At 41.4% G+C, this 22679-nt stretch overlaps 1 protein-coding gene across 3 annotated transcripts in view; it reads left to right on the forward strand.

Moving 5' to 3' along the window:
- The first annotated feature begins 10853 nt into the window (after positions 1 to 10853).
- LOC143035185 (uncharacterized) overlaps positions 10854 to 22679 on the forward strand; it is a 50812-nt gene continuing 38986 nt past the window's right edge. For all 3 annotated transcript variants that reach the window (XM_076201860.1, XM_076201861.1, XM_076201862.1), the window contains exons 1-6: positions 10854 to 11011; positions 11197 to 11433; positions 12628 to 12787; positions 15647 to 15964; positions 17231 to 17323; positions 18415 to 18581. In XM_076201860.1, coding sequence (XP_076057975.1) covers positions 10931 to 11011; positions 11197 to 11433; positions 12628 to 12787; positions 15647 to 15964; positions 17231 to 17323; positions 18415 to 18581 — 1056 coding nt within the window. In that variant the 5' untranslated portion in view covers positions 10854 to 10930. The remainder of the gene's footprint in view (positions 11012 to 11196; positions 11434 to 12627; positions 12788 to 15646; positions 15965 to 17230; positions 17324 to 18414; positions 18582 to 22679) is intronic.

The raw sequence follows: 22679 nt of genomic DNA on the forward strand, positions 1-22679 counted from the left end.
AAACTGTGTATATGTGTGTGTGTGTATACATGTATCCGATATTTCGTTTATATGATCCTTTTGAATTGATACCACTTGCTCATTTTTCAATGTAGGTGCTTCATTATACAATCACAAAAATTGTAAACAAACGCACCACTATTGCAGTGCCACCCACGGTCCATCTGCACTATTGCAGTGCCACCCACGGTCCATCTGCCACCTATGGAAACTCGTTCCCAATCTTTATGCAGTTGTGTTTATTCTCTTGGGCCTCTGTATCAAGTGTCTGTTTTGTGCTATTATTTCACATTCACTGTTGCTTTTATGAGAGTAATACATTGTATAACTGGATGGCTTCCAAGCGGCTTGCAATTACTACTACTGGTGAGCTTAAGCCCGAAAGACCGAGGAAGAGCTTACAGTTAGAGAAAAAAAAAATAAACTAAGTGCCATGAGGGAGGTGAAGGGGCCAATTCCATCACCAGAATCATGCAGTTGCCCCAATCAACTGTCTCCACAATAATCAATTAGGAGACAGAAAAGAAAGCTGGTGAATAGCTTCTACATTAATGTCAAAGATGCTGATGAGGCAAAGGGAACCAATAATGGAGGATATGGAGAGACTCTTGGCTGTGGATTGATGACCTGTCTCGCTGCAGCAATTCTTTCTACCTCGTGACAAAGAGAGCCCTCTAAATTTATAATCTACATAAGAAGGGATACAAAGTTTAGGATGGGTCAACTTTCAGTGCCAGTAAGGGTTGGTTCAGTCATTTTAAAACCCGAGCAGCCCTATACAACATCAAGATGACTGGTGAGGCAGCAAGTTCTGATGAGCTTGCTACTTCAGCAATTGTACCAATACAGACGCTGCTCTACTTACGTTCATTCGTTTTACGTTTTTTCGATTTTACGTTTGAACTAACTGTAAAAAAAATTGAATTTTTTTGTAGATTGAATTTTTTAGTTTAGCGCGCTCTCCGTAGTTCAAACGATACTTGCGCATGACGCTGCATCCATTGTTTACATTTCACAAACGATAAACTGATAATGCCTAGCCTCATCCTCCTTCACCATCTCAATTTATGTTGCTTGAATTTAATTTAATTGAAATTAATGTTATTATTTTACAATGTTATGTGTATAATTAATGATTTAGGGGTGTTTTATAAGATACGGTAATAGAATTTACCGATGTATAGTACAGTAACAACTTTAGTTCATTTTCAACTTACGTTCGGCCTTTCGGTACATAACTAAAATGTAAGTTGAGGAGCATCTGTACTGAAAAAACACATTGAAGAGTGTGGCTGCAGTGCCAACCAAACAGATGATAAATTATGACAATACAGGCCTGTATTGTAAGAAAATGTCGTCCAGAACTTTTATTGTTAAGGAAAAAACAATGCCAGGATTTAAAGCATCCAAAGATAGATTAACCCTGGTGATGGTTGGTAATGCAGCTGGGAATCTGAAGCTGAAGCCTTTACTGATCTGCCACTTAAGGGATATGTGAAAGAATACCTCCCAGTGATATATAAATCCAACAAGAAGGGCTGGATGACACCTATGAACCAGCATTATGCTGCAAATTATTTGCCCCCTGCACTGCGTGACTTTGCTGCCAAAGAAAACCTTGCCAATCACTTCCTCCTCCTGCTTGATAATACCAAAAGCCACCCAACTGCCATGGAAGACTGGGCAGACAACATAGAAGTAATGTTTGCCCAAAAACAACAACACTCATCCAGCCCATGGACCAAGGTGTGATTGCCACTTTCAAGGAGTATTACCAGCGCTGCACAATGAGTCAGCTGAGTAACATGACTGACTGCCCAGACAAGCCCACAGTCAAGAAGTTCTGGACCACTTATAATATCCAAAAGGTCATTGACAATATCAATGCAGCATGGAAGAAGGTGACAAAAAGAACAATGAAGGCTGCTGGAAGAAACTGTGGCCTGGCTGTGTCATGCCAGGTGATGACTTCATTGGATTTAGTGATGTGGCACCCATTCGCAAGGACATTGTCAGGCTCGTGCATATGGCTGGCTTCAAGGAGGTGGATGAAGATGTGAAAGAATTACTACAGTCCCATGATAAGCCGCTCAGCAATGAAGATCTGATGGAGTTGGAATAAGAACAAACTCTATGACGGAGATGATGTTGATGATGTGCCCCAACGAGGCCTTGACCTCAAAACACTTTGAGGTGTTCTCTGGCCTAGATGCAATCATAAAAAAAAAATAAAGGAAAGGGACCCAAACCCAGCATGAAGTGGAACAGTTGCCTATAATGTGGAGCAAACTTTCAAGGTCTACAGAGATATATTTGAAGTCAAGAAAAAAGATGCAAAAGTACCATTTCCAGCTTTTTCAAACCTGTCACTCCCTCCCCCTATCCCCCCACCCTACATCAGCTGGTCCAGACTCCCTATCACCACTTCTCCAATCTACATATGGTACTCTTCCGTACAGCTCTGATGCCCAGGATTCATCAAGCCCTACCACTTCTGATGACAAGGACCAGGCTTCCTTGGGATTTTAGCAAGACTAGCCATGAAAAGTGTGTGGGATTGGGTAACTAGTGGCTAATGGTGTTCTACAGAGACTCTTTCTGCTCTTAACAGTGGATATACAGTGCTCGACAAAAGTTCGCGTCGCCTCAGCGAATCTAAACAAAAATGCACAAAAATGTAATTAATCATTATATTTATTGGATTTTTACTCACCTAATACTTGGTTGGGAGTCCTTTGCGCTTTAACACAGCCTCAAGACGACGTGGAAGTGAAGCAGCTAGGTTGTGGAGGGTTGTAGGCTCCAAATTATCCCAGATTTCCTGAATGGCTGCCTCGAGCTTGGGTATAGAGCTGACGTCTTTGCCTTGTAACCTCTTCTTTATAATGTGCCACAAATTTTCAATTGGGTTCAAATCAGGGCTATTACCTGGCCAGTCCTTTATAAAGTTCACTTCTCAGTCGTTGAGCCAAGTAGTGATGGATTTAGCAGTGTGGCAGGGGGCACCGTCCTGCTGAAAAACTGTGGCACCTGTTTTTTCAAATGATTCAGGTAAATTTTCACACAGAAGCTCCAAGTACACGTTTTGGTTCACTTTTAAGTTCTTGGGTAACACTACTAATGACCCCAAGCCCTTGCCGCTGAAACAGCCCCACACCATTAAAGTATCAGGGAATTTGACAGTACCCTTGACGTACCGAGGGTCAAGCGGGTCACTTCCATGTCGCCGGTACACCTTTGCACCACGGTTGCAGGTGACACTGAAGGTGGCCTCGTCAGACCACAAAACGTCAAGCCAGTCGTCCTCAGTCCAGTGAGAGTATTTCTTGGCAAATTCAATCCTTCTGGCTTTCTGCTTCTTGGTGACAAGTGGCTTAGCAACAGGCTGGTGACTCACGTACCCAAGCTCATGCACCCTTCGTGACACTGTCCTCACAGACACCTCACCAAACACCCCAGGGTTCTGTTCCTTCACTACCCTTGCTGTCTTACGAGGAGATGCCTCTAGAGTGTAAACAGTGTAAACAAACCCTCAAACTATACGCCGCTGCCAGACAACAACACTCAGTTGCCACGTGGCTGTCTTTGTGAGAGTGTGTCTGCGGTACATTTTTTTTTTTTTTTTGTAGCTCCAATCCTGTGACCTTACCATTGCCTGTGACCTTACAATGGCCGATGCAGCTTATAGAAGCAAGCAGTTAATAGCCTAGATCATTGCTCTACGTGAATCAGGCAAGAAAACGAAGGAAATAAGTGAACAGTTAAGCTGTGCAAAGTCTACAGTGAGGAAGTGGTGTGCACGTGCAAGAGATTTGCCAGATGACATTTTGCCTGCTCACAAACCACGCTCAGGACGCCCTAGAAAGACTTCTACAAGGGCAGATACCATCATAAAACGAACTCTAGAGGCATCTCCTTGTAAGACACTACCTATGACACTACCTCTTTGGATGGCATGGGAAAGTGTTATATGTCTCTCAATATAGGCTACCCTCCCCATTAAATTAAATCCTATTAAAACTTAAGTTTGCTATCCAGTCGTTCGTTGTTCGATTTGGTTTTCGCGAACATGACTCACACACACACACACACACACACACACACACACACACACACACACACACACACACACACAAACTCATGGTGCAGGTGGTAGAGTTCCTGGCTGCCACTGTGGAGGTCTGGGTTCGAATCCTGCCCAGGTCAGAAATAACTTCAGTATCACCGCACTGTAGTAATTTCAGAGGGATTAGCCTGTTGAGTGTAGTAGGGAAGGCTTATGGGAGGATCTTAATTGAGAGGATTAGGAGAGGAACAGAGGGAGTAATTGGTGAGGAACAGTGTGGATTTAGGACGGGTAGAGGTTGTGTAGATCAGATCTTTGTGGTAAGACAGATATGTGAGAAAGCTATAGGAAAGGGGAAGGATGTTTTTTGGGCTTTCATGGATCTGGAAAAGGCTTATGATAGGGTAGACAGAAAGGCACTGTGGGAGGTTATGCAGATTTATGGGATAGGAGGAAAGCTTTTGGGAGCTGTCAAGAGTTTTTATGAGAGTAGTAGAGCATGTGTTAGGATTAGAAATGGAGAGAGTGAGTGGTTTGAAGTTAAGGTGGGACTTCGTCAAGGATGCGTTATGTCGCCCTGGCTGTTCAACTTATACATGGATGGGGTGGTGCGAGAGGTGAATGCTAGGGTAGTGAGTCAGGGATTGGAGATGGTTAAAGAAAATGGAGAAAAGTGGGAGGTGAGCCAGCTGTTGTTTGCGGACGACACTGCGCTTGTGGCAGGGTCAGAGGAGGGATTGAGGAAGCTGGTGGCAGAGTTTGGGAGAGTATGTGATAGAAGAAAGCTAAAGATAAATGTGGGTAAAAGTAAGGTGATGAGATGTACAAGGGGTGAAAGTGGCAGTAGACTGGAAGTGAACATTAAGGGAGAGCGACTGGAGGAAGTGGATAGTTTTAGATACTTGGGTGCAAGTGTAGCAGGAAAAGGTGGAGTGAAGGTGGAGGTAGAATGTAGATTGAGAGAAGCGAGTAAATGCCTTGGTGGATTAAAGAGTGTAATGAGGAATAGACATTTGGGAATGGATGCGAAGAGGAGACTGTATGAAGGAGTGATTGTGCCAACAGCACTGTATGGGGCAGAAACGTGGAACATAAGAGAAGAAGAGAGAAGGAGTTTGAATGTGTTTGAGATGAGGTGTCTGAGAAGTATGATGGGGGTTACTAGGCTAGATTGAGTGAGAAATGAGGTGGTGAGGAGAAGAACGGGGGTGGAAAGGGAGTTGGGAGATAGGGTTGATGAAAGAATATTAGGATGGTTTGGACACATGGAAAGAATGAGTTAAGAAAGACTAGTAAAAGAGGTATGGAAGGCAGATGTGGAGGGAGTGAACATGAGGGGACGTCCTAGGATGAGGTGGATGGATGGGGTGAAGGGGGCTTTGGGGAAGAGGGGAATGTCTGTTGAGGAAGGAAGGGAGAGGACGGAAGACAGAGGTGAGTGGAGAATGGTTGTATATGGATGATGTTGTGACTGCATGAGGAGGAATGGTCGGGGAAGTGGGGGGTGGGGTAGTATGTGTGAGTAAATTTTGACGCAGCCCGAAGGGATTTCTCCCCGTCCTCGCCTTATATGCAAAGGGGGACGGAGAGGGGGGGTCGCCGATTAAATGAAGCGGCCTCGCTGTGGATGTACTGTGTCTTGCGACACTGCTTCTGACCCAGGGCGGTGGGCAGGGTGCAGGGATGACCCGTCATCCAGGAGGTGCTCAGATGAGAGGAAGGGTGGGAGGGGTGTGGAGTGTATTTAGGGATGAAATGGGTGGGAGTGTTTTTATGCCTTTCCCTTTTTGGCTACCTCCCTTGGAAGGGGGAAAAAGCCTTGGTATATGTATGTATCACCGCACTGCGGGTTGTTACTCCAACTCTCGTGGGCAGGGAGTTGTGTGTGTGTGTGTGTAAGGTCACAGCATTACCCATAGATCGGTCATATGAGCTGAGCTCTCTTCCAGGAGGGAAATAGCTGTCGATCACAAGTCCAACACGTGATTCAAAAGACCATGGTGAAACACATGCGTACGCACACACACAATTTGGATTCAGACAGGGAAGATCATATACCTCAAATTTAATCTGTTTTTACTTGAGACTAATAGATAATACAAGAAAGGGATGGATGTGCCGATTGTGCTTTCCTAGACTTGCAGAAAGCCCTCGACAAAGTACCACACAAAACAATTATTTAAAAAATGGGAAAACATAGGAGGTATACAAGCCAAGCTACTGAACTGGATGGAGGATTTCCTGAATGGCAGAAAAATGAGAGTAGTACTCAGAAAAGTGTTCAGGTTGGAAGGAGGTGATTAGTGGAGTCCCACAAGGATCTGTATTGGCTCCAATAATGTTCACTATTTATGTGAATGACATGGATGATGATGTGTAATGTTGCATGAGCTTTGCAGACGATGCTAAATTGTTGAGGAAAGTGAAAACTGAAATGGACTGCGAATCACTACAGGAAGACCTTAACAAGGTTTTGAAATGGAGTTGGAAGCGGGAAGTGGACTTCAACATTAAGAAATGCATAATGGAGTTTGGAAAAAGTAAAAGAAAGAATATCAGGACAATATATGAGGTAAAGAAAGTGGGGAGTTTGGAAAAAGTAAAAGAAAGAATATCAGGACAATATATGAGGTAAAGAAAGTGGGATCTGAAAAAACACCAGGGAGTAATTATCTCGAATGACATGTCTCCAGCGCTTGGCCTTCAAGCCAAAAATTTCAAAAGATCAATCAATCAATCAAATGACATGTCTTCTGATAAACAACATTGTGGGAGAATCCTATAACTTACCAAAATGAAGAAATAATTAGAAAAATATGCTCACTTTAATAAGGTCTAGACTGGAGTGTGGTGTGACATATTCACCCAGTACCAGAAAGAATATGAAGAAAATTGAAAGAATACAGAGAGCAACCACGAAAAGGGTTCCAGCACTTTCAAACTTGTCATATGAAGAGAGACTGGCTAAATTGACATTACAGGCATTGGAACAAAGAAGAGAGAGAGGTGACCTACAGACCATCTATAGAATTGCGAAAGGCATGGAAATACTTGATAGAGAAGACTTATAAATTGGGACGAGAAACACAAGGACATGAGAAGAAACTTAAAAAGGATATTTATATAAGAGATATGAAGAAAAACCGTTTTCCACAGTGGTGGACACTTGGAACAAACTGGAAGCAACAATAGTGTGTGCAAAAACCATATACGAATTTAAGAGCAAATTAGACACTGCAAGATACAAAGGTGGGACACCATAAGCATAGCTCCCCTTCCCATAAGATACCACTAGGTAGATACACACCTACACCTACATACAAGTACATGCAGCCAAGGCACACACCCAGCCAAAATGTTTGTTGTCTCGTTCATTTTAACTTGGGTGAAGGGTCTCTGTTCCCCACTCACTGTATGGGTTAGAAGGAATGCAGCAAGACTGAACACTTCCACAGCAGGGCCTGATAGCTGATGCTTTTTAACCCCCACTGCTTTTATTACATTGTGGGCCTCTCTCCTTATCCACTCCAGAATTTACAGAGCAGGGAAGAAATCCCTTCAGACCATATGATTTTTTAATCTGTTCACAACTCTTCATTGAATGGAATCTATTGAACAGGGAAGGGAGAGGGCAAGAGATAGGTGTAAGTGGTTGTGAATGGATGATAATTAATGTGGTCCAAATGGATTTCTCCTTATCTGTATTTACACATGAGTGGACGATGAGGAATGGTTGCCATGTAAATGAAGCAATGGATGTGAATCCACTACAGCTGTCAGGCCATGCTGTGGAGGTCCTGTTTATTGCTGCATTACTTCTGACCTAGTCGATAGGCAGGAGCCAGGGAGGCTCTTAAGGGACTGTAGGGCGCGAAAACACGAAAAATTCTGGAAAATCAACGAATTTTAGGTAAACATTTCAAAAGATTCTCTATGATGGTGGTAACACTTTAGCCAAATATTACAGCTCAATTCCGTTTCTTTTCTTATATATAAAATAAAATAGATAAATTTTTGGCAACCTCTGGCAACCCCATTACATGAAAAAACATTCTGTATATTGAAATAAAGTCAAAATTTTGATACCCAGTTCTGTTTTGTTTACTATAATTAATATATATGGAGATATCTGGCAACTTGCCCAACACTAATCGTCAATCACCACAAGGGTCTCAGTATCTCTTCAAAGCTAAAGGAGAAAGGATGTCGCCCTGTCGCGTATCTGTTAGCCTACCAGTCATGCATGCGATCGTATTATCTTTTATTCTACCAACAGGTATTCAAAAGATTCTCTATGATGGCTGTAACACTTCGACCAAATATTACAGCTCAATTCCGTTTCTGTTCTTATATATAAAATGAAATAGATAAATTATTGGCGACATCTGGCAACCCCATTGCATGAAAAAACATTCTGTATATTGAAATTAAGTCAAATTTTCGATAGCCAGTTCAGTTTTGTTTAAAGTTTTAAACGGAAACGTAAAAAAATAGACAATGTCACGAGTGAGTACGCGGCCGGAGGATTTTAAATGCCGGTGCGCTCCTTTAAACTTTAAATGCCTCTCCTGAAAAGTTTGTTTTTTATATTTAAATAGCCATATCTCTGTTTCTTTTTGTCCGATTTCATTCATTCTTTCGAATTTGTAAAGAGAAAGAGTAATTCTTTAATTTGATCAGAAAAAAACAAAGGAAACTGTAACTTAATTTTTTGTTTAATTTATCATAGCAGATTTTCACTGAAGTTTCTACTATTCAAAATAAAAAAATCATAAAAAAGAATAAAAGAGAGTAGGAAAAAATCTAACTCAATGAAGTTGTTTCCAAGACTCTAATCTTTCATTTCCTACATAGTAGGCTGATTACCTATGCCTGTGGATACTTCAATGATTACAGATACTATCATAAAAAAAAGAAAGAAAAAAATTAACTACACGTAATATATACATGTTACTAAAACAATTTAGTATGCAATAATACTCTTTCCGATAGAGTAAGTATACATAAGTTCACCAAAGAAATTGAACAACTTTTATGACACGTTCACCTATAAGCACTTCCCACAGTCCCTTAATCTCTTCCATATGATGACACCTATGTGCTGCATTGTTTCTGACCTAGTCAGTAGGCAGGAGCCAAGGAGGGCTCACGACACCTATATAGGTGTCATGAGATACGAGTGGGTATATGAGGATGCATGTCAGTGTCATGATTATATTTGTAGTTGTAGCTGAGTGACCCCCAAATTCTGTGAACAGACTTGATTTATTATTACTCAGTGATAGAGTGAGTAATACAGTAACTAGTTTATATAACATGAGTACTGTGATGCATCAATTATTGTACCTCGGGCATATGATGTTGTGTGCGGAAATTTGACTTGTATTGAAGAGGTTAATCCACAAGGACTGAAGATGAAAGAGAAAGCAAAGATATGTTGGATGGGTGGAGGGAGGGTCATGCCTTGGCTGGTTATCTCCTTTGCAGTGGGGAGGAACCCTTTTAGTTTGTAGATGGTGATGTTTTATACAGAATATTTATAATTTTGTACAGAAAAAGAAGTGAGAAATTTAGATATATGAGAAATTAAACAATAAATGAAAATTATCTTGCTAGTATCCACATCAAATTCTTTGACCATCTCCTGAAGGTGTTCTATGTACATGCTGTGATGACTTGATCATTTAACAGTTATCAATAAATATTTTGCAATAGCTGAAGGAAAAATATCTGCTCTGGAAGTTTCCTATCCTCACAACATTGTATATTCTTTTAAATGTCAAACCATTCCAGGGGTTTTCTTTACAAAATAGGCATAGACACTTTAGTTGCTTACTAATAACAGCCTAAGAAATTCTGTCACCTGCAACCTTTCTCAGTTTCCCTTCCCCAATATCTATAGCAACATCATTTGCTTCATTAATGCTTGCTGGCTACATTTTTTGCCACATCATCACTCTTACCACTTCAGTATGAGTCAAATTCTTTGCACACAGCATCAGCTGCCTTAAATACAATGCGTCACACTACTTGCATTATAAAATATAGTCACTGCTGTATTACTTGTTCTCTTTTACTCTGGGTAATAATAAGTTCAGAAAACGTGATCAAACCAGTTCACAGAATCCAGGGGTAACTCGTGTACAACAAAAAATATATAGTAAAGATGCTGACTCTGGCATTCTCCTCTACCCACTTGCGCCTCACGAGGCCTACATAGGTGTCAACGTACCAAAGTGGTTAATTTCTTTCTCTTCACTCAGGATCATGGATTGTTACTTGTACATTACCATGAGATGAACTACATGCAACCAAACTTCATGTTTAGCAATATATTTTTCTTGTTTGATTGAAATCTTTGACTTTTATATTCATCATCATGAACTTTTTTGGGAACCACAGTATGCTACACTGAATAAGGTGAAATCTTTGACTTTTATATTCATCATCATGAACTTTTTTGGGAACCACAGTATGCTACACTGAATAAGGAAATTAGAATAAAAAAAATAATATGTACAGAGCATCCAGCACTAAATTGGTGCTAGCACAGAATAGGCCTGGCCACAGAAATAAATTGCCCCAGATGCAACCATCACAGACAAGATAAGGAACACCTCATCTTGCACTGTTCTATCTTAGCCTTATCCAGGCAACACAGTATTTCTTTCAAGGATGATTTTTGGTCGTTGGTTATCTGGGACCCATGGATCTCCTGGGGCTGGGGGGAATGGCTTGTTGATTTAAGAACTCTAGTTAGGAGGTAGTTATATGCACATTTTGATACATGTTTTTCCCCTTTTTTTCCAGTTTAGTGGTTCGTTCCACAGGTTCCTCAGCACCTAATGAGCGCCTGTGGTCAGCATGTCAGCATTGTCTGGGTCACAATCCAAGGGGGAGAAAGGAAAGAAGTTCCAGTCACTAAACATCAATAGTATATTCAAGGTTTGTACACCCATATTATTTTTCTTGTGACTCATCAGAGTTTTATTTGATTCAAGTTTAGATGATGGCAACTCCAATAGATCCTGCAGAATGATATTGATTGATATGAATAGACTGATACATTTGTGACACTCCATCCCATGAATGATAGAATCTTTTGTGCTTATAATTGACAAATATTTTAGGGCAAGTCCATTGAAACCACCCAGAAGACTGTAATACCAAAACATGGCATGCAAAGTCTGGGCAAAGTTGCGTCAGTGCGGCGCATTCCACCACCCACCAACCTCCCAAGTCTGAAGGCAGAGAACAGCGGAAACGACCCAAATATTAATCTCGTACCTGCTGGAGGACAAGGATGGGGAAGCAAGGCAGAGGAAGCAGCAGCAGAGCAGAACATTGCTCAGGATATCACTCCCAAGGTTTGAAATAAATTTATGATTTGTTGTTTTTTAGTACTAATTGGTGAATTATGATCAACCTCAATTGGTAGGCAAGGGACCAGTGACCTGGGTAGGAGAGTAGTACAGCTTGTGTAGCTGCATGGTAGCCCATTGGACACAGTCTTGAATTTATGACCAGGTGGTCATGAGTCAAAGGTCCTGCTTTGGGCTTGCTGTGTTGGTTCCCAACCGCCCTAGTTAGGTGGGGAGGCAACCCAGCATCAACCTAACCCAGCAATTTGCAGCAATTCAGACAGGGTTTTGCCTTATCAGGGGTTTCTCACTTTTGACAGTGTGGGAATGAGATGGTGCATAGGGCTTGTGTTAGGATTTGGAATGGTTAGAGTGAGTGGTTTGAGAAGATGGGCCTGTTTCTTGTCATCATGGCTGTTGAATATGTATATGGATGGGATGGTGTGGGAGGTGGATGTGAGGATGATGGTCAGGGGATTTGAGATGAATGAAGATAGTGGAAGGAAGTGGGAGGCGAGTCAGTTGTTTGTGGATGGCACTGCACTTATGGCAGGGTCAGAGGATGGTCCAAGGCAGTTAGTGTTAGTTAGGGAAGTTATGTAATATGAAGAAATTGAAAGTAAATGTGGGTAAAAGCAAAGTGATGAGATGTTGGCAGCAAATTGGTTGGAAGTATTAGAGGAGAGAGGCTGGAAGGAGTGAATGTTTTTAAATATTTATGGGAACATTTAGCAGGAAATGGAGGAGTGGGGGTGGAGGTGACTGTAGAGTGAGGGAAGTGGGTAACTGTCTTGGGATGGAAAAATGTTATGAGATAGGGATCTAGAAATGGATGCAAAGAGAAGCTTGTATGAAGGGGTGATTCTCCTACTGATTCTGTATGGAAGTTTGGAATTTAGGAGAGACAGAAAGAGGTTTCAACATGTTAAGAGAGGCCCTGCATTTAATGTGCATTATTTCAGATCTTTTCCACAAGGATCTTAAAATGAGAGGGAAGCAATGGTTGGTGTGTGGGAGTGGGTTGCCTTGGCAAGCTACCTCCTTTGTGAAGGGGAAGATTCTATGTAGATTTCCCAGCATGATGGCCCTTGTGAATTCTGTAGTAACTGACTTTCCTTTACTTCATTCACCATGCAAAGATATGTTACGAGGAGATTGTTGAACTTAACCTGAATAGGATATTGTTTTTGTTACTTCCAGGTACCTGGGGCAGGGGGCCTAGTGAGTGTGGATGCGGTCAATCCAGCTTTGACGAACAGCGTTGGGGGCAGCGCTGGAAACAATCCAGGTACACCGCAACCACAGACACAGCCAGCACAGCAGCAAACACAACAGCAACAGAGCAACAACACTGCCCTTGGTAAGTTCTATATTAGTGTGCTTGTTTGTTTTATCTAGTTGTAGTACACATAAGAGCTATGATTGTTGATTTCTATTCGTTTCCAATGGACCCTTCTGAATTGTCCCAGTATTTCTTCATCCAAAGTAAGCTTTAAATCTGTAATCCTCCTAGAACCATTTTATTTATTACTCACTGAATTGCCTTGAATGTTTATAAATGTGTCAACCACACCAAAGCAGAATATTGCCATCTAGGGCAAATCAACTTTTTGATAATCTTTGTGTCTGTGTCTGTCCATATAGTGGAATACAACTTATGTTCCTCGGTAGATTATTAAGTTTTTCCAGTGATCCTTTTGAAGTGTATTTCTAGTGGCAAACATTCCAACATCATTACTGCCTTGATTTTGTGGTTAACTTTTTACCTATTCCAATAATTTCCAATGTCTTGCATTTTTTCATATTGTAATTAGTTTCCTGTTCCTGGCCCAGCTGATAGGGAATGTGTGGGCAAATGAAAAACATTTCCATGGATGCTTGGAATGATGAAAAGGAACGATCTGTTTGGTATATAGATTTTTAAGAAAAGGGAAGAAATGTGGAAACTATAGGGGTAACACATCTCCCATGTGGATACAGTGGCAAGGATGATTTATAACAAACCTGTAACAGAAGACATTATAGGGGAATATCAGCAATTTTTGTGCTTGAGGTTAGTTATCTATTTACCGTTTGGCATATCCTTGAAAAGGCAAGGAAATGCAACAAAGAACATATGCACAGTTTCATTGATTAGAAGCAAGCTTATGACACTGTTTAGACTAGCATTATGGGAAGCATAAAATGCATTTATGTCACCAAAGTTAATCAAATTGATACAAGTAGAATATGGAAAAGGCTTATGACGGTAGATAGGAAGGCACTGGGGGAGGTTTTGGGATAGGAAAGCTGTTAAAGCAGTCAAGAGTTTTTATGAGAGAAGTAGAGAATGTGGTAGAATTAGAAGTAGAGAAAGCAAGTAGTTGAAGATAAATGTGGGACTTCACCAGGGATGTGTCATGTGCCCATGGCTGTTCACTGTGTACATGACTGAAGTAGTTTGGGAGGTTGATAGCAGTGTAATGGGCAGGGGATTGGAAATTGCCAAAGAAAATGGAGAAAAATGAAGATAACCCAGTTGTTTGCTGATGATGCTGTACTTGTGAGCGAGATGCAGGGATGACCTGTCATCCAGGAGGAGCTGAGATGAGAGGGAGGGAGGTGTGGTGAATTGAAGTGGAGTGTTTGGGGTTGAAATGGGTGGGAGTGGACTTTGACTTTGGCTGCCTCCCTTGTAAGGGGGAAAAAGATCTTGGTATATATATATATATATATGTAAGAGTGATGAAAGAGCTACTGCCATGATCTCAAGAAATAAAAATGGAGGGTGGGAACATTGGTGTCTTAAGATGTGCAAGATGATGTTGACATGGAGGAGAGAGAAATTAACTTGATTAGAAATATAGAACATATCCATCACCACCTGTCATCCCCATCCATAAAGTTGTCTAACAGTTTCTTAAAACAACTGATAGTTTCAGCGCTCACTACATGTTTACCAAGTCTATTCCATTCCTTGACCGCTCTATAAGTGAACCAATTCTTGCCTATTTCCTTCTTAAATCTAAATTTGTCCAGTTTAAATCCATTACTGCGAGTCCTGCCTTGTTATTTAAGTTTGATGACCTTGTTTGCATCAGCCTTGTAGCTTTTGATCCACTTGAACACCTCTATTAGATCACCCCGCACTCTGCGTCTTTCCAGAAAGTGTAAGTTAAGGTGCCAAAGCCTCGCATTGTAAGGCAAATTTGTGAGTCAGTGTATCATAGTGGTCATTTTTCTCTGTACTGATTCCAGTGAATTATGTCCGTTCTATAGGATGGGGACCAAAACTGTACTGCATAGTCAAGGATGGGTCTACTTCTATTTGTTACTGTCTTAGCAATGAAACCTAATGCTCTGTTAGCTTTATTCCTGGCGCCAATGCATTGTTTCCTGGTTTTAAGGTCCGGACTCACTAGAACTCCTGAGTCTCTCTCGCACTCAGTTTTTTCTAAAAGCATATTATCTAAGCTGTATCTATTTTTGGGGTTGTGTAGTCCGACATTTAACATGCTACACTTCTGTTGTTTGAAGAAACATGTAAATGTCAACAAAACAAAGTTGATGCATGGAATGAAGGGAAGAGAATGACAAAGACAAGTTTTGATTAATGGTGAAGGATATGAAAGGGTTTCAGTATTTAGCTATGTGGTGTAGTGCAAAAGAATGATGGAAATAGACAAATCAAAGCATGAATTATGGTGTCCAACAGATGTTTCTACATAGAAGAGATTTAAGCAGAAATTAGAAAGCCATTTCTTTTGTATAGATGTGATATGTGGGCCGCTATAGTGGAGATGAGTGTCATGAGGCAAGAGTGGGTATACGATGATCCTGGCATCAGTTTCCTGATTATATTTTTGTAGTTGTAGCTGAGTGACCCCTGTGTTCTAAGAAGTCTTGATCATATTGTCTGTGGTTATAAACATTCTGGGTGAAAGAGTACAAGAGCTTTAACCTGTATTTTTATAATGCTTGTATTGTGATGCATCATCGTACATCAGGTAATTAAATGTGTGCGTGAATGTTTGACTTGTATTGAAGAGGTTAATGGTTTTCAAAATGCTGTGCTGAGAAAGATGTTTAAGTATGTATAAATTTGGTGGGTTGCCTTCACCCCTCAAAATTTGCTTTATGATGCAATATACTTGAAGATGGGCATTAGAAACTGGAAGACGCTTCTTTCACCCCAGGCAGAGATATTTTGCAAATTATTTACTTGTTTTACATTTTCCAGCAATGGGTGTCGGTGGTGGTGTAGTAGGAAGTGGTGGTGGAGTTGTAGTAAACGAAAAGCCCTGGAGTGGGAGCAACAACACCAGCAGCAGCAACACAAGCAGCAACAATACCAGCAACAGCAACAACAACAGCAGCAGCACAAGCGCCACCACATCTGCCCCTGGCCTTCCACTCCCACAGGATGGTGGTCCCGCACGGTCCTCCTCAGTCCAACAGTCGCAGTTTTTTCATCGGGAGTTCCCCAAGCTGGGTGGTGGCACCTCCCCTGCAGAGTCCTTGCCTCAATATGGGCCTGGCCCCAGCTTAAGGCCCCAAAGTAAGATTTATTATTGCTTATTTCAAATTGAGGATTGAGTGGATTAGGAGAGGAACAGAAGGATTTATTTGGGGAGAAATGTGTGTTTTTTGGGAGAGGAAGTGGGTGTATAGGTAAAGCTTTTATGTTAGGCAGGTGAGACTTGTCTAGTAAATAGTAAGGGTATATATGGGGTCGAGACTTTGGAGAGGGCATATAATATGATAAAGAAAAACTTGGAACTGTTACAAATGTATGGACCAGGGAGAAGTTTGTTAAAAATAGTCAAAAGATTTTACATGTACTATAGGGTGTGTATGTGGAATTTATGGGAGGTGGAGAATAAATTTGTTTGGGAAATGTTAAAGTGTGGAGGTCACAAGGGAGGATAGTATGAGAAATGAGATAAGCCAGTGAGTAGGGTTGGAAAGGGAGCTCTCAGACAAGGAGGATCAAAGAATACTGGAATGATGTCGGGATGGAAATAATGAGTGAAGAAAGATCCAGCACAAAGAGTGTGGGAGGTAGAGGGGAATAAATGAATTGGGGGGGAGGGTGACTGACAGTAGGTGATGTGGGCCTTGGGTGAAAGGGGAATGTCTGTTGACCAGGGAAGGGAGAATGCAAGATATAAGTGATTGGTCAGTGGTTGTGAATGGATGATAATTTTATGTGGCCTAAATGGATTTATCCCTTTTTAGTATTGAGGGGACAAGGAAGGAGAGTCGCAATGAAAATGAAGCATACATACATATACCAATGGCTCTTTCCCCCATACAAGGGAGGTAGCCAAAAAACAAAGATATAAAATCCACTCCCACCCATTCCATTCCCACATACTCCACTCACCTCCCTCCCTCTTATCTTGGTTTCTGGATGATGGGTCATCCTTGATCTCACCTGCTGACCTGGGTTAGAAGCATGTAACAAGACAATGCATCCACAGGAAGGCTGTTTCATTTAATTGGCAACCCCCTCTTTCTGTCCCCTCGTGCAGAAAAAGAGAAGACAAGTAGAAATCCCTTTGGGATGAAGCAGCAGGGCTAGGCCAGCTTTGGCTGTTGGGCCCAGTTGTGGCGTTGTGTGGTGGTGTATTGCATATGACCCAGGCAGTGGGCAGAGCAGGGCTGGCCCTTTATCCACAAGGAGCTGAGATAAAAGAAATATAAGTGTGTGTGAAGGATGGATGCATGCCTTGGCAGGAACTTCTCTTGTAAGGAGAAACAGGTTTATTGGTATATGTATCTTTTAATGGAACGTAAACTGATTATTGATTTTTATTTCTAGCGGAAGGCAGTTGGATCCAGGGGGGTGGCTGTGGAGTTATGCAGCCTCAGCAGGATGAGCGTCAGCAGCCAAGTCCCCAGAATGCTTTCAATGGTAAGTAGCATAAAAGTAGATAATATAGAGCAGATGTAAATGAGGATTGGTGATATAGTAAGTGGTTCCATCAAGATTGTCCACATGTATGTAGTGTGTGTACCAGAAGAAAGGAAAGGGCAGAGTGATCAGAAAGTGGCTAATGTGATACCAGTGCATAAGAGACATTTATCAGTATACCAAGGGATTCTTTCCCCTTATAAGGGAGGTAGCCAGTCAGGGCACTCACCCACTCCCACCCATTTCACAACTTATAGGCATAAGGGATATCATGAAGTAACATTTGAAATGTAGATTGGTGCCCTTGATCAGTATGGTAGATTAAATGTTGAATCCATCCACTGCCCAGGGTCTCTTTCAGGACTACAGTCAGTCAATCCGTTGCCCATGGTCTCTCTTGCAGAAGACCCACAGCCTCCAGGAAACCACCAGCAGCCTCCGGGTGGGACTGTAAGTCACATAGAGAAGGGATATTGTGTTGTTGTTTGGGGATTGTTAGTATGGGGGAATAGTAATGTGAGGTGTTGTGTCTTTTATGTGGTTGTTTTATCTGGGTATTGTGAATCTATGGCCTGGCCTATTCTGTGTTGGTGCTATTCAAATGATGGTTGTTGTCCTAAGAGCAGGCATGCTAGTGTGGTTCTTGTTTGGTGTGGGAGCGTTTTCTCTGTAGAGTTTTTCTTAGGTTAATGAAGTATTAGGTTTGGTGGTCATTAATGAAGGACTTGTTTAGTTATCTGGATATGAATGTGTTTGTGGATGTTTTCTGTGGTCTGGGTGGAAAGCTGTAGATATACTGTAGTTCCACTATACAGAATAAATGGGAACAAATATTATTGTAGTGGCATTAGAAGGATTAGTCTGTTAAGTGCATTTTATAAGGCATGTGGATGATAATTAGGATGAAGGGAATGGACGGAGTAATTAGGGAAGTTTACCAATTTTTATTAATCCACATTTGTTAAATATTTGAATAGTGTGAAACCTGCAAAAGTAAAAGAAAAAAAGAAAGAAAAAAAAAATCAATATGCAGTGATTGAAATTATTTGTGTAAATGTTCTCTTGCTATTTATTGCTGTTTTTGGTTGCAGGTGATGTAGTGCCTCCAAACCGAGTAGTTGGTGGTGGGGGTGGGGCTGGTCCTCGAGGGACGCCGCCCACAGGTCCGCCAGCAGGCCCTGGTGGACCTATTGGACCTATAGGACCACATGGACCACATGTCCCTCCTCACCAATTTAGAGCCATAATGCCAGCTTATGTAAGTTTGTGTTTACGTGTTGTTATTGGAAAAATTTAATAGAATTTTGCCTGTCATTTCCCCCCTCCAATTCTATAGCATTAAAGTCACTGGTTACCAGTGTGTATTCACATTTTTCTTGATCCATTACCAGACTTAAATCATCATAGGACACAATTTCATTGTCTGAACTCTGTGATGTTTGTGCATAAACTTGAATTATATTTAAAGTTCCCCATCTGGGGTATCAGCTGCATGTTATTGTGGGGTTAAAAGCTGCTCAGTAGCATGCAGCTGATACTTTCAGGACTATATGGGGTAGCCTTATGAACCAGAGCCACACATTTTGTCTGATAGAGTAAATCTCCATAGAGAAATTATCATTATACTGCAACTAACCCTCCATTATGCTGTCCACTCTTCATACTGTCCTGTACTACTTTGAAATTAATTTCCATTTTTTACCTAACCTTGGGGAAAAGAATACTGCCATCAGGGTTTTTTTCTCGAGTTGTAAAAGGCGACAAAAATGGGATAGGACTAGGCATCCCTCTCTCTGTAGGCCCAAAGGGGACATTACTAAAAAAAAACCACATGTATAAGAGGGTCTGAGAGGAGTTTTCCAACCAGAACCCTAAAGTTTGGGTCTTTCAATGTGTGTGGATGTGGTACAGATGGGAGTGAAAGGAAAGGGCAGTATGTTTGTGAGAAGAAGATGAATGTGTTTTTGCATTGAATGAAGCCAAGTTGAAAGGGAGAGGGGAGTTTGAGTTTGGGAGTGTTGTGAGGGTGTCAGGAGTGAAGAGGGGATGAGGGAGAGAAGGGGTGGTTATACTAGTAAGTGAAGAGATAGGTAAACATCAGGTGGAGTAGAAGGAGGTTTCTTCAATGTCAATGTGAATGAAGGTGAAACTGGGAAGGGAGATTTGGGTTTTTGTAAGTGCATATGGGCCTGGTAGTGAGAAGAGTGTAGAAGAAAGGGAGGGATTTTGGATAGCAACATAATGTAAGACTAAAGGAGACTGTAAGAGACCATAAAGCCTACACTAGGCAGTTCCATGTTCATACCACATGTCATCCCCATCCAGAAAGTTATCTAACCATCTCTTACAATAACTGATAGTTTCAGTACTCGCTACATGGTTATCAAGTCCATTCCATTTGTTGACCACCCAATTAGTAAACCAATTCTTGCCTATTTCCTTCTTAAATCTAAATTTGCCCCATTTAACCCCTTCCATACGGTGCCGCACACGTAGGCGTCATGGGGAGCGAGTGTATTCGCGAGGCTGCCATATCGGCGTCTTGATTATATTTATTGTAGTCGCCCCTCCATAATGACATTCTTTCTAATTCTTTTGTAATCGCATTTTCTATGGTTATCAAAATTCACGGGTGAAGAGAGAACGATCGATATAAGCGGTGACTATATTTTATGATGCGAGTATTATAACGACACGTCGTACGGCTGGCATTGGCTGCTGCCACCGAGATCTAAGTCCATGACGCCTACGTGTGCGGCACCGTATGGAAGGGGTTAAATCCATTACTGCAAGTCCTACCCTGTTGTCTTAACCCCTTCCATACGGTGCCGCACACGTAGGCGTCATGAGATGCAAGTGGATTCGCGACGCTGCCATGTCGGCGTCTTGATTATATTTATTGTAGTCGCCCCTGTGTTTTTACATTCTCCCTAATCTGCTCTTAATCCCATTCTCAGTGGTTTTCAAAATTCACGGGTGAAAGAGAGAATGATCGATATAAACCGTGACTATATTTTATGATGCGAGTATTATTACGACACGTCGTACGGCTGGCATTGGCTGCTGCCCGCGAGATTTAAGTCCCGTAGTGAAGTGGTTAATATGATGATTTGTTTGCATCAGCCTTGTTAAAGCCTTTGATCCACTTGAGCACCAATTAGATCACCCTGCACTGCATCTGTCCAGAGAGTGTAAGGTAAGGTGCCTTACATGCTTAAGTATCATTTTGGTCATTCTCCTCTGTACTGATTCTAGTGAATTGATGTCTATTCTATAAGATGGAGACCAAAACTGTACCGCATAGTCAAGGATGGTTCTAACGCTAGATAATTTTTATAATTACCTCTGCACTTCTATTCGTAATTGTCCTAGCAATGAAACCTAATGCTCTGTTAGCTGTATTCCTGGCACTAATGCACTGTTTCCTGGATTTAAGGTCAGGACTCTAGAACTTCCAAGTCTCTTGCTCTCAGTTTTCTCAAAAAATGTGTTTCTGAGCTATATCTGTTTTTGGGGTTGCATAGCCATACATTTAACATGTTGCACTTTGATATATTGAAGCCCATTTGCCGTTTCACTGACCATGTGAACAATTTGTTGAGATCATCCTGCAGAATCTCGGCGGTGTCATCTGACCTAATTAGGCATTCTATTCTAGTGTTGTCAGCAAACTTAATAACATCACTATGAATCCCATTGTCCAAGTAGTTTGTACATAATGAACAATACAGAACCCAAAACGGAGCTCTGGGGAACCATACTAGAAATGCCCCCATTTGAATTTTACACCATTTATGGTGACTCGCTGTTTTCTGTCTCTGATCCAAGCTCTAATCCATTCTAACACTTTTCCTCCTGTGCCATGTAGGCTTCGATTTTATTTAGTAGTCTCTGATGGGACACCTTGTTGAATGCTTTGCTAAAATCGAGGTAAATAACTTCGTAACTATCATTATCTGATGCCTTATATACTTTAGTGTAAAGAGAGAAGATTAGTTACACATGACTTACCCTTGGAGAAACCATGCTGTAAGTCACAAATCATATTCTCTCTCTCGATATGATCTCTTGAGTCTATCAACTAATATTGATTCAAACATTTTACCTATAACTGATGTCAAACTGATTGGCCTGTAAACACCTAAGCAAGATGCTGTAATGCCTACCATTTATTTCAAATTATTTGTTTCCCCTATGGTGGGGGGAAAGAATACTGCCACCAAGTCTTTCCACTGGAATCGTAAGAGGCGACAAAAATGGGACGGGGATTAGGACTAGGCATCCTTCTCCCTGTAGACCCAAAGGGAACATTTCTAAAAAAGTAAAGGCATAAGAGGGTCTAGGAATTTTCCCACCAGTACCCAAAGGTTTGTTTCTTTTAATGTGTGTGGATGTGGTACATATGAGAGTAAAATGGAAAAGATAGGTAGTATGTTTGTGAAAAGAAAGATGGATGTGTTGGCGTTGAGTGAAACAAAGTTGAGAGGGAGGGGTGAGTGAGTTTGGGAGTGTAGTTGGGAGGTTTTCGGAGTGAAAAGAGGATGAGGAAGAGATGGGGTGGCTATACTAGTAAGTGAAGAGGTAGGTAAGTGTGTAGTGGAGTGGAAGGAGGTTTCTTTAAGGTTAATATGGATTAAGGTGAAACTGGGAAGAGAGATCTGGATTTTTGTAAGTGCACATGGGTCTGGTAGTGAGAAGAGTGTAGAGTAAAGGGAGGCTTTTTGGATGGATTTGAATGAGTGCATAGAGGGATTAGGGAGAAATGTCAATGTAGTGGTATTTGGAGACCTTAATGCTAGGGTAGGAAATGAACCAATAGATGGAGTGGTTGGGGAGTGTGGAGTTCCAGGAAAAAATCATAGTAGAGAGTTAATGGTGGAGATATCTAGAGAGTTGATGATAGCAAATACAGTGTTTAGGAAGAATGTTGAGCATAAGTACACATGGGAGAGGGTAGATGGAAGGGTGGTAGGTAGAGAGTAAATGGACAATATAGTGGTAACCAGGAGTATAGTAGGAGTTAAGGATGTGCATTTTCTAAGGGGAGAGAGTGGGGGAATATCAGATATTTTTTTAGTGTAAGGTAAGTTGAGATTGGAGGATGGATAGAGAAAGAGGAAAAGAACAAAAGGTAGGGAGGTGCTTAGAGTGAACTGCTTAACACCTTCACTCCGGGCCAAAATCTTGCGGGCAGCATTAGCTGCCAGACGTGCGATGTTGCGCCATAATACTCGCATTATAAAAATAAAGTCACCGCTGTATTAATCATTTTCTCTTTCACCCGTGAATTTTGATAACCATGGAAAATATGATGAAGCCAGTTTACAGAGTATGGGGGTCACGCAGGTACAACTAC

The sequence above is a fragment of the Oratosquilla oratoria genome, chromosome 18 (genome assembly GCF_046742065.1).
Source record: "Oratosquilla oratoria isolate Oo_2021 chromosome 18, ASM4674206v1, whole genome shotgun sequence".
Classification (NCBI taxonomy): domain Eukaryota; kingdom Metazoa; phylum Arthropoda; class Malacostraca; order Stomatopoda; family Squillidae; genus Oratosquilla; species Oratosquilla oratoria.